The sequence below is a fragment of the Oryx dammah genome, unplaced genomic scaffold (genome assembly GCF_014754425.2).
Source record: "Oryx dammah isolate SB20612 unplaced genomic scaffold, SCBI_Odam_1.1 HiC_scaffold_15, whole genome shotgun sequence".
NCBI lineage: Eukaryota > Metazoa > Chordata > Mammalia > Artiodactyla > Bovidae > Oryx > Oryx dammah.
In genome coordinates, this window is record NW_024070199.1 from 37,559,802 (window position 1) to 37,575,256 (window position 15,455).

Genomic DNA, 15,455 nt, shown 5'->3' on the forward strand with positions numbered 1-15,455 from the left:
TGTCATCCCCTTCTCCTCCTGCCCCTAATCCCTCCAGCATCAGGGTCTTTTCCAATGAATAAACTCTTCACATGAGGCGGCCATAGTATTGGGGTTTCAGCTTCAGCATCAGTCTTTCCAAAGAATATGCAGAACTGATCTCCTTTAGGATGGACTGTTGGATCTCCTTGCAGTCCAAGGGACTCTCAAGAGTCTTCTCCAACACCACAGTTCAAAAGCATCAGTTCTTCGGTGCTCAGGCTTCTTCACAGTCCAACTCTCACATCCATACATGACCACTGGAAAAATCATAGCCTTGACTAGACGGACCTTTGTTGGCAAAGTAATGTCTCTGCTTTTCAATATGCTATCTAGGTTGGTCATAAATTTACTTCCAAGATGTAAGTGTCTTTTAATTTCATGACTGTAGTCACATTCTGCAGTGATATTGGAGCCCCCCAAAATAAAGTCTAACACTGTTTCCACTGATTCCTCATCTATTTCCCATGAAGTGATGGGACCAGATGCCATGATCTTCGTTTTTTGAATGTTGAGCTTTAAGCCAACTTTTTCACTCTCCTCTTTCACATTCATCAAGAGGATTTTTAGTTCCTACTTACTTTCTGCCATAAGGGTGGTGCCATCTGCATATCTGAGGTTATTGATATTTCTCCTGGAAATCTTGATTCCAGCTTGTGTTTCTTCCAGTCCAGCGTTTCTCATGATGTACTCTGCATATAAGTTAAGTAAGCAGGATGACAATATACAGCCTTGACGTACTCCTTTTCCTATTTGGAAACAGTCTGTTGTTCCTTCCCATGTTGTAACTGTTGCTTCCTGACCTGTCTACAGGTTTCTGAAAAGGCAGGTCAAGTGGTCTGGAACTCCCATGTCTTCCAGAATTTTCCACAGTTTATTGTGATCCACACAGTCAAAGGCTTTGGCATAGTCAATAAAACAGAAATAGATGTTTTTCTGGAACTCTTTTGCTTTTTTTGATGATCCAGCAGATGTTGGCAATTTGATCTCTGGTTCCTCTGTCTTTTATAAAACCAGGTTGAACAACTGGAAGTTCACGGTTCACTTATTGCTGAAGCCTGGCTTAGAGAATTTTGAACATTACTTTACAAGCGTGTGAGATGAGAGCAGTTGTGCAGAAGTTTGAGCATTCTTTGGCATTACCTTTCTTTGGGATTGGAATGAAAACTGACTTTTTCCAGTCCTGTGGCCACTGCTGAGTTTTCCAAATTTGCTTGCATATTGAGTGCAGCACTTTCACAGCATCATCTTTTAGGATTTGAAATAGCTCCACTGGAATTCCATCACCTCCACTAGCTTTGTTTGTAGTGATGTTTCTAAGGCCCACTTGACTTCACATTCCAGGATGTCTGGCCTTAGTTGAGTGATCACACCACCTATTTATCAGGGTTGTGGAGCTCTTTTTTTGTACAGTTCTTCTGTGTATTCTTGCCACCTCTTCTTAATATTTTCTGCTTCTGTTAGGTCCATACTCTCTGTCCTTTATCAAGCCCATCTTTGCATGAAATGTTCCCGTGGTATCTCTAACTTTCTTGAAGAGATCTCTAGTCTTTCCTACTCTGTTGTTTTCCTGTATTATTTGCATTGATCACTGAGGAAGACTTTCTTATCTCTCCCTGCTATTCTTTGGAACTCTGCATTCAGATGCTTATATCTTTCCTTTTCTCCTTTGCTTTTCACTTTTCTTCTTTTCACAGGTATTTGTAAGGTCTCCTCAGACAGTCATTTTGGTTTTTTCCATTTCTTTTCCATGGGGATGATCTTGATCCCTGTCTCCTATACAAGGTCACAAACTTCCATCCATAGTTCATCAGGCACTCTGTCTATCAGATCTAGCCCCTTAAATCTATTTCTCACTTCCACTGTATAGTCCTCAAATTGTTGTGTTTTTTTTTTTTTTTTTTGGTTTTTGTTGTTGTTCCATACCCACTGGGAGTGGTGGGTAGTAATCTGGCACTATTGCTTAGGCAGAAACAATCAATATTCAGGCTTCAGTTGAAGAAAGTAAGGAAAACCACTAGACCATTAAGCTATGACCTAAATCAAATCCCTTATGATTATACAGTGGAGATGAAAATAGATTCAAGGGATTAGGTCTGGTAGCCTGAAGAACTATGGATGGAGGTTTGTAACATAGTACCGGAAGTGGTGACCAAAACCATCCCCAAGAAAAACAAATGTGAGAAGGCAAAGTGGTTGCTGAGGAAGCCTTGAAAACAGCTGAGAAAATAAGAGAAGTGAATACAAACAAGAAAGGGAAAGATATACTCAATAAATGACTTCCAGAGAATAGCAAGGAGAGATAAGAAAGTCCTAGTAGGTGAAAAGTGCAAGAATTAGAAGAAAATAATCAATTGTAAATAGTATAGATCTATACTATTCAGGAAAATTGGAGATAACATAGGAATACTTAATGGAAAGATGGGCACAATAAAGGACAGAAAACTCAAAGACGTAACAAAAGCAGATGAGATTAAGAAGAGGTAATAAGGATGCACAGAAGAACTGTACAAAAATGGTCATAATGACCCAGATAGAGTTGATGTTGGGGTCACTTATGTAGAGCCAGATATACTAGAGCATGAAGTCAAGTGGGCCTCAGGAAGCATCACTACAAGCAAAGCTAGTGGAGGTGATGGAATTCCAGCTGAGCTGTTTAAAACATCGTAAAGAATGAGTCTGTAACAGTGCTGCATTCAATATGGCACCAAATTTGGAAAACTCAGCAATTGCCACAGTGCTGGAAAAGGTCAGTTTTCATTCCAATCCAAAAGAAAGGCAATTCCAAAGAATGTTCAACCTATCATGCAATTGTTCTCATCTCACTTACTAGCAAGATAATGCTCAAAATCCTTCAAGCTAAGCTTTACAATACATGAACTGAGAACTTCCAGATGTACAAACTGGTTCAAGGAATCAGGGATCAAATTGCCAACATCCATTGGACCATAGAAAAAGCAAGGGGATTCCAGTAAATCATCTGCATCTGCTTCACTGACTATGATAAAGCCTTTCACTGTGTGGACCACAACAAACTGCAGAAAATTCTTAAGAGGATGGGAGTAGCAGATCACCTTACCTATCTCCTGAAAGTCTGTATGTAGGTGAAAAAGTGGCAGTTAGAATCAGACATGGAACAACTAAAGATTTAAAATTGGGAAAGGAGCATGACAAGGTATACATTGTTACTCTGGTTATTGAACTTGTACATAGGAAAGATCATTCAATATGCTGGACTGCATAAATCCCAAGATGGAATCAAGATTGCTGGGAGAAATATCAATATCCACAGATATGAAGATGACACCACCCTAATAGCAGAAAGTAAAGAACTAAAGACCAATTAATAAGGAGAGGAGATGAAAAAAGCTGGCTTAAAACTCAACATTCACAAAACTATTCACAAAAAGATACTCAACATTCACAGCATCCAGTCCCACCACTTCATGGCATATAGATGATGGAAAAGTGGAAACAGTGGAAAATTTTACTTTCTTGGACATCAAAATTACTATGGACCTTGACTGCAGCCACAAAATTAAAAGACACTTGCTCCTTGGAAGGAAGAAATACTATGAAAAACCTGTGCTGCTGCTGCTGCTGCTGCTGCTAAGTTTCTTCAGTCATGTCCAACTCTGTGCCACCTCATAGACAGCAGCCCACCAGGCTCTGCCGTCCCTGGGATTCTCCATGCAAGAACACTGGAGTGGGTTGCCATTTCTCTCACCATGGTGTGAAAGTGAAAAGTGAAAGTGAAGTCACTCAGTCGCGTCTGACTCATAGCGACCCCATGGACTGCAGCCTACCAGACTCCTCCATCCATGGGATTTTCTAGGCAAGAGTACTGGAGTGGCTTGCATTGCCTTCTTTGATGAAAAACCTGTACAGTGTATTAAAAAGTAGATTCTCACTTTTCTACAAAGGTCTGTAGTGTCAAAGCTATGATTTTTCCAATAATCATGTACAGATGTGAGATCTGGACCATACAAAAGGATGAATGCCAAAGAAGTGAGCTTTTGAACTGTGGTGCTTGAGAAGATTCTTGAGAGTCCCTTACACAACAAGGAGATCAAACCAGTCAATCTGAAAGGAAATCAACCTTTGACCCATGCTGTCTTAGCTGAGGCATCTACTGAGGGACTCCAGGAGGAAAGAATGGATGCTTCCACTGCAAAAGTGCCTAACAATGGCAGCTCCAAGCAAATAGTTTGTAGCGCCACCCCAGGATGAAGCCCAGAAAGGCTGAAGGCTCTGTGTAGCCTGGGTCCCCTGATACATGTGTTGCATTCTCCCCAGCAGCATTGGAGGCAAAGGAAGGGGCATTCTTGGCCCTGGAGGAGGAGAATGGCTCAGCGATCCACTGGGACCACCACTTACCAAGTAGGCCTGGAAAGGAAAGAGCAGGCATATGTGGCAGAGATCTGGTGACTGGGGTGTTGGAACAGAAGGGAACCAGCTCTGCATGAAGTACCTCACTCAAAAAGCCCGGGAGGAGAAGTCCAGCAATAAGATAATCTGAGATAGGATGAAGAGAGTCTATTTCATTACCCCTTATAGTTCCTATGAATGAGGATATGGTGGAGTTGGTGGGTCATCACAAACTCTTCCATGGCCTAGACCATCTGCCAGTCGCTATCCTTGGGGCTGCCTCTCCCCAGCTTCAGTCATGTAGTTCTGGAGGAAGTTGACAATCATGTGTGCTGCTGAGTCTGGGCCAATGACCATGTAAAGCCAATCATAGGACCCCATGGCCCTGCCAGGTTGGTTGATCTAGGGCTGTACATGTGAACTGAGGTGAATCATTCAGGGAACACCCTTGAACTCTAATGGCTCCAAGCTTCTTTCCTTACTAGGAGATGCCTTCAGGATATAAAACCCTAGGATAGGTAGCTTGGACTCCCTCACTAGGTGTAGAAGCCTTAAGGAAAAAAGTTGTCAGGCTAAGACCATCAAAGAAGAGGGAAGGGAAATACCGAGGGTGAGAAAGAGAGAACTGATGACTTCCGATTTCTTGGGTCCAGTCACTGAGATCTTTGTATTTGCTCTGGTTCTTGTGTCCTGGATTCCCAGAATCATTTCAATGAGTCTCCCTTTTCCTTGAAGCCAGTGGAGTAGGGCACCTCCCAATTTTGATTCAGACTTGGTTCTAGATCCTTCACCCCAGACACAAACAGAGGCAACCATTTGTTTCAGTACAATTAAGAGTGAAACCCTTTATTCTTTATTGAGAATAGGGTGTCTCCTGGGCAGGAGTGCCCAAGATGTGAGTAAGTGTGTATTAGGAGCAGCCTTACTGATTCCTGAACAACTCCAAGTATTTACACTGCCCTTGCCAGGCCAATCCTGTCATTTCCTCTATCAAAGACCGAGAAATACAGCCTCAGGAAGATGTCACCCAGGATCCAGGTCTCTGTAGGTGGACTCACAGTGATCTCTTCAAAGATGAAATAGCAGCCTCTATAATCCTGGGGGAGTCAGAGAGACACACCAGTCAGCATGAGCCCTTACCAGTGACTCCCCCCAATATCCAGACCCAGCACAATACTTTGTTTTATTTCCCTCTTTTGGTAAATATCAAGGGGTTTTCTCATTAGCAGGGGCTATGAGAGTTCATCCAAAACCAAAGAGGGCCAAGACGTGTGGTTGCCATGAGGAAGGGTGTGGGGAAGGGGAGGACTGGGAGTGGGGAAACAGAGGAATGAAAAACAGCAAAGTCTTACTGTAGAGCCTAATGAACTATATTCAATATTCAGTGATAAATCACATGAAAAACAATAAGAAAATATATATTTTTTAATGTGTATAACTGAGTCACATTGCTGTGCAACAGAACTTAATGCAACACTGAAGATTAGCCACACTTCAATATAATTTTTTTGAAAGGAACAAGTGTGTCCATAGCTCTCCTCATTCCCTGTTTCTTATCTTCTGACTCCTGCTCCTTATTTTCTCTTCAGAGAATGCTGGTTCTCCTCCAGCAACCCCACAATCCATACTTTATTAAAAAACTTTATTTTGTATTTCAGTATAGCTGATTAACAATAATCTGAATTTCAGGTGGACAGTAAAGGGACTCAACCATATGTATCCAAGTATCCTGGTCCCAAAGACACCCCTCCCATCCAGGCTGTCATATAACTGAGCAGATTTCCCTGTGCTACACAGTAACTCATTATTGGTTATCAATATTAAATACAGCAGTGCCCACAACACTTTCTTGAAGACTTAGGAACACTGTTAAGCCTCCTTCAGCCCACAGTCACCCTTTTTGTCCACTCCAGGCTTGGTTGGGTAATGTACTCTGATTCCCTATCCCCACTGGTCAGTCTGTACCCTCATCACCCCTAGTAAGTCCCCTGTGCCCCAGTGAAGACCACCTTGAGAAGCCATTTGCATGGAATCCCATGCAGTTTTGCCTAGAAACAAGTAACCCTCCATAAGGCTCAATGAGTTTGTGGTTTTAGAATTCCTGAAATTCCCTCTTTTCCTCAGAGCCTTCTTTGAGCCCATTAGCCTGCTCTTAACTCCCACTGGATCTGACATGAAGCCTCCACCCACTGCAGGGGCTGAGCAGTCACTGTGCACCCTTTATTCATATTAGCATCCAACCTCCCCACAGAGGGGTCGGGTACTGCAACTCACAAAGGAGACACCTGGCTGGAGCAAGGGAAAGATGCAGCCGAAAACTAGGCTGACCATGTAATTTATCATCCAAACCAGGAAAACTGTGAGAAGGGAAGGGAAACTGTTAACTTATGCTGGAACATCACACTGGGACTATCCCCGCCATTCTCCTTGTAACATGGCCTATTTCAGGGACTGCTAGTGCTGAATTCCATGTTCATGCACCTACAGGTTCAGATTGAATTGAAGTTCTTTGAGGACTGAGGACCTTAGTGTTCCCCTCTCCCTGACTCCCAGCATGCCATATGGTGTGGCCTCTCCACATTTATTTCAGGAAGATCAGTGTCCCACACGGCCCTTTACTTTCAAATGATTGGTTTTGCGGGAGGCACTGGCCCAGCCACACAGCTCAGCAGCATCTGCAATGGTGTGACATGGCCTCCAGAGGGCGCCCTCCTCCCAGCAGCAGCCTAAGGGTTCCTGCATGCTCCAGTTTGAGAACCAACCCTCAGTATTTTCCCCTCACCTTGAGGATGTAGGCTCGAGCTGGCACTTGGTAGTTGATACCATTGATGGTGAAGATAATAGAGGGCAGGTCCACAAAACATGAAACGTAGTGCTGTTAGAGAGAGGGTGAGAGGTTGTCCCTGGAGATCCTTGTTGTGTGTGGAGACTGGGAGTGACCCTGGGCATGACCCTTCACCTTGGAACCCCATGGCGTGGCGCCGATGAGCTCCCGTATGTTATCGACCAGTGTTCTTGGGCCTTTGATCACTGATACCCTGGTGTCAACAACGGCCTCGCAGCCACCAGAGCAAGCAATAACCTTTCTTCTCATGGAGATGCTGAGAGACAAAGGAAGAAAGTGAGCATCAAGGTCACTCTGAGTCTCCCCAGAGTTGTCCCCTTCCTGACTGTCTCCTAAACAGCTCTTTGTCTCTTGGCCTCTTTTCCTTTGCTCTTGACACAGCACCTTTCTTGACATTCTTGAATACAGTATGAATACACCAGGATCTTTTGTACCTTGACAGGATCTTTTGTACCTTGACTCCCTCAAGTGCCTGGCACACAGTGGATACCCAATGCTTGTCTGTTCAATGAATGAATGAAGACTGAGAAAACAATAAGAAATCTCCATAGAGCTGTATCTGATGGGGAACAAATAACAGGTTGCACACAGAGTGAAGATAGAGATTCGCAGGGGCAGCAGATTCTCATAGTAGGGGGAGAGAGGGACTCCTCTGGGAGAGGGTGTCTACCAGCACTGCTCCTACAACCAGCTCAGACCCTGAGACCCTGGCAAGGAAATACATGACTAGCCCACAGAAACTCCAAAGGACATGTCAGCTTTTGTCTGAGGGTATGACACAGAATCCTATCAATTATGCCTCTTGTCCTCAGGTCACTGCTGTATCCCACCTTCCTGATTCTCTGTAATAGCCCCTGCCCCACTGTGTGCCCAAGAACTTGGTGTGTCTTTTTTATAGTTGCTTTCACGTCTTAAGACTGCAGCCAATCTTTCTTCACAGCTGGGTAGCTGCTCCCTAAAAAGACCAGTTTTCTGCATTTTCTCAGGACTGTTCCTGTTTTCAAAATGACGTTATCTGTACTGAGAACTTCCTATGTCCTAGGTAGCCCTGGACATTCGCTCATCTTATCATAACTCTGTTCAGGCTGGAGAAATTCTCCCTGATCCTCTACTCACCACACAGTAGAATCCTCTAACCATGCTCCCCACCTCAAAGGGCAGTGGGTGCAGCATTCTCCCAGCTACAAACACCTCTCTGGTGCCTTTTAGGAACCTGGTCCGAGCCATGCTCAGAAGGCCTGGGGATTAAGAACCTATGGGTTGTTTGTGTATCTATGTGCTTATGTGTTTGCTTTTATGTGTGTTGACTGAACTGAACTGATGTGTCTCTGTGTGTGCTTGTGTGTCTCTGACTAGCTATCATGTTTTTATGTGTTGCTGTGTATGTTTATATGTGGCTGCTTGTGTGTTTCCATGTGTCTGTGTGTCTGTCTGTGTTGTTGTGGGTAGTGTATATGTCTGTGTGAGTGTGTGTCTGAGAATGCATTTGTGTGTGTCTGCCTGTGTCCATGAACAGTAGTGGGAGCATCACTTGGGCTGACCCTCAGAGGGAGAGGCTTACCGGTCTACATGTACAATCCAGTCACCTGCTTGGATCAATGGTACCCAGTTGAGCTCTCCCTTGTAGTAGCGGTGATCCACCCCACCAAACATCACCACACTGCCCTCCCGTTCGTCTCTGTAGAGAGAAGTGATGGGGCGATCCTTGGAGGACAGTAACAACACTTTCCGAGAGCTATGCTTGTCCACCCATCAAGGCCCTAGTAAGGTCCCCATGTGCAGATGCAGAAATCGAGTCTAGGAGAGATTGAGATCCAGACTGTGATCTGTTACTGGCTAATGAGTGGCACAGAGGAGGTTAGAAGCTGAAGCACTTGCCAGGACTCCACCCACTATGTCTTCTGAAGACGCCCTGGACCTCCAGCGACCTGAGTGTTCAGACACCCTCAGAGGACAGGGTGCTGAAGTGTTTTTGGCTTTCCCCTTGTCCACCTTGTCATTTTTCAGGAAAATCAAGGCCTGGGAGTTCTAAGGGTGTGGGTTCGAGTCACCCAGCATTGGCTCCAATGGCATCTGACCTCTAATGTCAAAAAGGCCCCACTCAAAAGGGACCCCACTTCTGCTCTCCCTTTCATGAAATGCCTCATATTTGAACAACGGGTCCCACACTTTTGTGTCCCACACTTTCATTTCTCACTGGGTCCTACAAATTGGGTAGCTGGTCCTGGGCTCAGTGAAATGCTAATGAGGAAGGAAAGATATCCACCATCATTCTCCTTCCTTCCTTATCAAATTCATAAGCAAATCCTAATGCCTTTTCCTTGAACTTGTTTCCTGTTGCCTTCCATTAGCCTTCCTCCTCACTCACCCCCCTAGACCAACTTACTGGTCTTGAGCCCAGGAGTAGGCTTGTGTTCCAATAAACGTTTATTTATAAAAGCCAGGGATGAAGCCAGGTAGGGTCCTGTGTCCATAGTTATCTTGGGTTAGATTATCTCTCAGATACTTCTTATTCAAGTGTTGTGTAAATATTTGGGCAACTGAAATCATCTTACAGCTAATTTGGAGAAAGGGATTGTCCATCTCAGACTTACTTGCTCAAGTAGAAGGCAAAAACAGGCTCAGAAATGGCACCTTCATTCTTCAGCTTGTCAAAGATGGGGATTGCTCCAGAAGAGGACATGTTGGGGTAGTTCAAGCCCAAGACGCCATCAAAAGTTATATCCTCAAACCCGTATTCTGAAATGCTTAGACCGAACGGCTGGTCAGTGCTTACAAGGTCCCCAATCTGTTGGAAAGAAAAGTGTTCCCATTTACAGATACATGAAGTGGGGGAAGCAGGCCATAGGTTTATTAGACTCTCAAGGGTCCTCTAGAGTGAGAACTCATTTATCAGGCCCTTTGATTTCTCAGGTCCCCAGTTTCCCACTCTGGATACCTGAAGCACTTGACTGCCTTCAGGGTCCCCAGATCAGTTTTATCCTGTCCCAAAACACCCCACAGCAACTTCAGTCCTGAAAAGCCAGCCTAACTCCACCTTTTACCACATGTGTGCCCTCAGCAAGGCCCTTGCTGTCTGCACCTCAGTTTCCTCATATGTCTCATGAGCTAATCAGAGTAACTGCTGTGTGCAGTTGTTGCAGAACTAAACCAGTTATCACCTGAAAGTGCCTGGAACAGTCTGTGAATATAAAAGTGGGTGCTTTTTTCCCCTCTTCTTGCTCCCAGCAAAATGAACCTTGAACTGCTCATGGGCAGAGGAGCTGCAAGTCCACACCTCAAACCACTCTCTGGGTGAGCTAACCTGTTTGCTCATGTGTCACCACGGGCACTGCCTCCCCAGACACATGATCCTGTGCATAAGATGGCCAATATCTATGGGAGTTAGGCTAGGAAGGGTCCTGGCAGGTGGTCTTGCATCTGTTTTGCCAGCAGTGGTCACTCCATAGCCACTCCTGACTCAGCATATGTTACACTATTACCCGAACTGTGTCATGAACAACAACTCCTTCCATTCTCCCAGATCCGTAGGTGATGCTGAAGGTCTTATTGGTAATCCGGAAGGTAGAAGACTGAAGATCTCTGAACCTACTGTGTTTAGCTGGAGACACAAGAGATGAGTGTCATCAGGTGCCAAGGATGGAAACAGGGTGGCATGGCAAATGAAGGATGGTCCGGGTACGGGGTGTCTGTACTCACAACAGGCTGGAATGGTGCATAAGTCAGAGGGCACCCACAAGTCAGATGACCCTGTGTCAAAGATAACCTGGAATTCTTGAGGGGGTGTTCCAATGGTGATGCTACCCATGTAGGCCACCTACAGGGAGAAGGATGGACTGGGTTAGTGCAGAAATGGCTACCCTCTATTCCCACACTGATGCCTCCCTCTGAGTGTCACATATCTCTTGAGATCACTTTCTAACCGTCGTGCAGTTCACAGACTTTGGTCACAGAGGTATCTGCATTTGATATATTTTTGCTATGCTACATTGTATGCAGGATATTGACTCTATGACCAGGCGTTGAAGTGGTACCTCCTGCATGGGAAGCCCAGAGGCATAACCACTGGGCCTCTAGGACCGCTGAACACCCAGGGAAGCCCTGATGCCTTCATTTGAGAAGCTCTGTACTCTCTTTCCACCCAGCCTTAGCACCCCCTTCTCCAGGAGGTCCTTCTTGTTCAACCCCAGCCACTCCCTCCAAACTCAGATCACATCCAATTAACACCACACAGGTGACCATTTCATTTGACATGTATTTACTCTTTGCCTATCTCTCAGACTGGCATGGGCATTTTTGAAGACAAAATAAGCCCTTTGTCTGATCTGAAAACAGTAACCACAGCGATTCTTATGGCCATACAAGGGAATACAGGTTCAGTAACTTTATACTGCTGTCTTTCTTGCATCTCTGAAAACTGAATTCCTGTACCTGGGGATTCACAATTGCTTTGCAGTTGGTTCTACCTTTTAATCAGAGATGGTTCACTCTTCATCTGTAACTGAGGGGCTCACTTAGTTCAGAAGGAACAATCACCCTCAAACTAATGACACATCTTTGACACAGAAATGGATATTTACCTGCCACCTGGTAATTGCCAGGCCCAGTCACAAAGACAAACAGTTGAGGAGGAGAGTGCCTTCTCCTCTGGTTGGGGTCCCTGTTTTCCAGTGTCTCGGCCTCCTGCAGGAACCCCAACCACAACATTCCACCTGACACCTCCAGATGGGCCCCAGTGCTAGACTACAGCACCAGGGGGCGCTGTTGAGCACCATCCTCCCAAAACACTCACATCCATGATGTTCCTCAGAGGGTGAATAGTTATATTTGAGCCACGAAAAGAAATCTGGGACAGTCTGTAAGGATGCTCCTTCAGGAAATTGTTCAGCATGTTTTTTCCCCTGAGGGTGTTTCTCATGGTCTTCACTCTCCTTAGAGGTATTCTTTCACCGAGCATTTGACAAAGAAAACAAAGAAGATGCTACAACAAGCTTTCAGTGTTAAGGTATAACTGTTATTGTAATGGCCCTGTGTGTTTTCTAATCATTTTTATGAGGCACATTATTATCAGAATTTTATGCATATACCATGGCAAAGACATAGATTTGAATACAGGAACTTTTCTGCAATCTTGGGTAAGCCATATGACCATGTGGTGTCTCAGTTTCCCCTTCGGTAAAATGTGGAATGTAACAATACAAACCCTCCAAATAGAATATCTTGGGGATAAGTGAAGTGATAGATATAAGGTACCTGATGAATAGGAAGTGTCAACAATGACAGCCATTAGCATTGCTTTTGCCATACTACTCATTCCTTCTCATAGAACCTCAAGGAATGAGGTAGAAGGGGGACTATTACCCTCTTTTACAAGAGAGCAATTTGAAATGCAAGAGGTTTCTGAATTGGCTGTGGTCACACTGCTTGTCATATATAAAACAGTGTATATAAAACACTGTATCTTTCTCCAGGTTGAAAGAGAAGAGAGAGTTGAAAGTAGAATCCAAGATATAGGGAATGAGTAAGGGAAATTCAGAGGCTTGAGAAGGAAGTAAGAGTCAAGTGAACAATTAAAAGCAAACAACACAAAGAGAAATACACTCCCAGTGACTTCCAAAGTGATGGAGAAATAAATGACAGTGATACAGAGATGCAGACGTAGGCATATACACCCTGAAGTAGACAGGGAAAAAAGAGGACATGTTGAATAAAATGTAGAAAAGTGCTATTCCACAGGACCACATCGACATCTTCATAGACTGTGCACTGAACAGTTGCAAGGAGTTACATTTTCAATAGGTAATGACATGACTGGACCCCAAATTTTGTGCAACCCAACCAAGATCTTGGAATCCACATTTCCTATAGCAAGTTACTTATCAACAAGTAAGAGTGGAGCTTCAAGACTCTTAGGGAAATATTCCATTCTCTTCTAAACCTGATGGCTGGAAGAATAATCAGATGAAAAGAAAAATCCGAGAAAGGAATATGATGTGGCTTACAGTCCCCATACTTACTTGACTATGCACTCTGAGAAGGCTACCAGCCCGAGGAGCACAATCCACTTCATGCTTTTTTCCTGGCTCCAAGTATTCAGGGAAATTTGGATTTTGAGCATGTAATGGTGACCAGGAGCCCCTAGTTATATATGATCTGACCTACCTAAGTTTTCCCCTTTAGGCCACTAAAAGATCTGAAAAAAAAACACAAAGGTCTCGATAAAATCTTTACCTTCATCAGTGTCCTTGGTGAGTAGCCTTTGAGGCTTCTCAGAATATGGAGAATTGAACTGTAATCTCTTCCTTGAAGCTTGGCTGGAAAATCAAACTGATCTGCATGGACATCTAAGAAGACTGAGAACCTTGCCTACATGGAGAAAAAACTACTAAGAACATCATGAAAATGGACACTAGGGGCTGTGCTCGACATTCTTGGTTTCATGTCATCATTCTAGCCACTTCATGAGAAATGCATTGCTGTCTTCATTGAAGAGGAGATTGCTAGGAGGATAAATGGTCAAATGGCAAACTGAAGACTTCAGGGACAGCCCAGGGACATACAACTGGCTTTAGGGAGTGGGTCTAATGGCAGACATCGGAGCACCTATGATGTCAGGGTGCATCAAAGATTTAGGGAAGAATAGTACTGCAATTGTATACTTTCAGTATTGGAAGATATGTCATATGCATCCACAAGATGTTTTATATCTTCCAACAACTGGACAAGGAAGAACTGTGTGCTAGGTTCTGGGTTAAAGGCTTCAAAGTCAAAGTTGATCAAGATAAAAGTAGTCTTTAACTTAAGAGAGTTGGCAGTCTCGTTATCACAAACTCAAGGCCCCAGGAGGCACAAGATATGATACTAAGACTAGGTGGCCATGTTGGAATCTGGGCAGCACAGGCCTTACCACTGGGAGCAGCCTTACCTCCACTTCACCCATGCTGGAAAGCAGGCCAGTTGGCCATGTTTTCAAGAGAATCGGAAGTTTGGATATTTATGTACAATCTACTGATTTTAATGTTAGCAACTAATTCCCTCCCCCTCTCAAAAAAAAAAAAAAAAAGCGGGAACGAAATATCCACAGCGATGTGCTGGCATCAGCCTTCAGTCTCTGCAATTTTTTGTTTCTGGCCTAGAGTTGGGAGTGCAGTAGAGACAGAGAGGAATTTAATTGATGTTGATTGATTTAAAAAGGGACTGAATGCATACTAAACATGATGACTCATTGGAAAATACCCTGATATTAGGAAAGATTGAAGGCAGGAGGAAAAGTGGAAGACAAAGGATGAGCTGGTTAGACGGCATCACCAAGTTGATGGACATGAGCTTGAGCAAGCTCCGGGAGTTAGTGATGGATAGGGAAGCCTGGCATGATGCAGTCTATGGTGTTGCAAAGAGATGGACACAACTGAGCTACTGAACTGAACTGAACAAATTGAGAACAAAGACTAATAAATCTAATTGCATCAGGTTGTTGACTAGCTACCTGTAACAACACATTACTTCAGTTCAGTTCAGTTCAGTCACTCACAGTTCAAAAGCATCAATTCTTCGGTGCTCAGCCTTCTTCATAGTCCAACTCTCACATCCATACATGACCACAGGAAAAACCATAGCCTTGACTAGACGGACCTTAATCGGCAAAGTAATGTCTCTGCTTTTGAATATGCTATCTAAGTTGGTCATAACTTTTCTTCCAAGGAGTAAGTGTCTTTTAATTTCATGGCTGCAGTCACCATCTGCAGTGATTTTGGAGCCCAAAAAAATAAAGTCTGACACTGTTTAAACTGTTTCCCATCTATTTCCCATGAAGTGATGGGACCAGATGCCATGATCTTCGTTTTCTGAATGTTGAGCTTTAGGCCAACTTTTTCACTCTCTACTTTCACTTACATCAAGAGGCTTTTTAGTTCCTCTTCACTTTCTGCCATAAGGGTAGTGTCATCTGCATATCTGAGGTTATTGATATTTCTCCTGGCAATCTTGATTCCAGCTTGTGTTTCTTCCAGTCCAGCGTTTCTCATGATGCACTCTGCATATGAGTTAAATAAGGACGGTGACAATATACAGCCTTGACATACTCTTTAAGTGGCTTTAAAATTCAGACTTCTGACTCTACATTCAGAGTGGAATATCTTCTAAGGAAAAACAAAAATACTGCTCATCAAAAACAAAATGAAAGAAAACCAAAAGAAAAAAAAAGGAAATAAATCTGAAACTATAT

The 15,455-nt window shown here is 43.9% G+C and overlaps 1 protein-coding gene across 1 annotated transcript; it reads right to left on the bottom strand.

Annotated features, from left to right (window-relative positions):
• Positions 1 to 5,336: 5,336 nt before the first annotated feature.
• On the bottom strand, positions 5,337 to 13,349 carry LOC120874513 (pregnancy-associated glycoprotein 1-like). The gene is made up of 9 exons (XM_040255937.1): positions 13,249 to 13,349; positions 12,024 to 12,174; positions 10,931 to 11,048; positions 10,714 to 10,832; positions 9,826 to 10,019; positions 8,793 to 8,909; positions 7,346 to 7,487; positions 7,169 to 7,261; positions 5,337 to 5,483 (listed from the first exon to the last, which is right to left on the bottom strand). Exons 1-9 carry the CDS (start codon positions 13,347 to 13,349, stop codon positions 5,337 to 5,339), a joined length of 1,182 nt encoding a protein of 393 aa, XP_040111871.1.
• Positions 13,350 to 15,455: the final 2,106 nt, after the last annotated feature.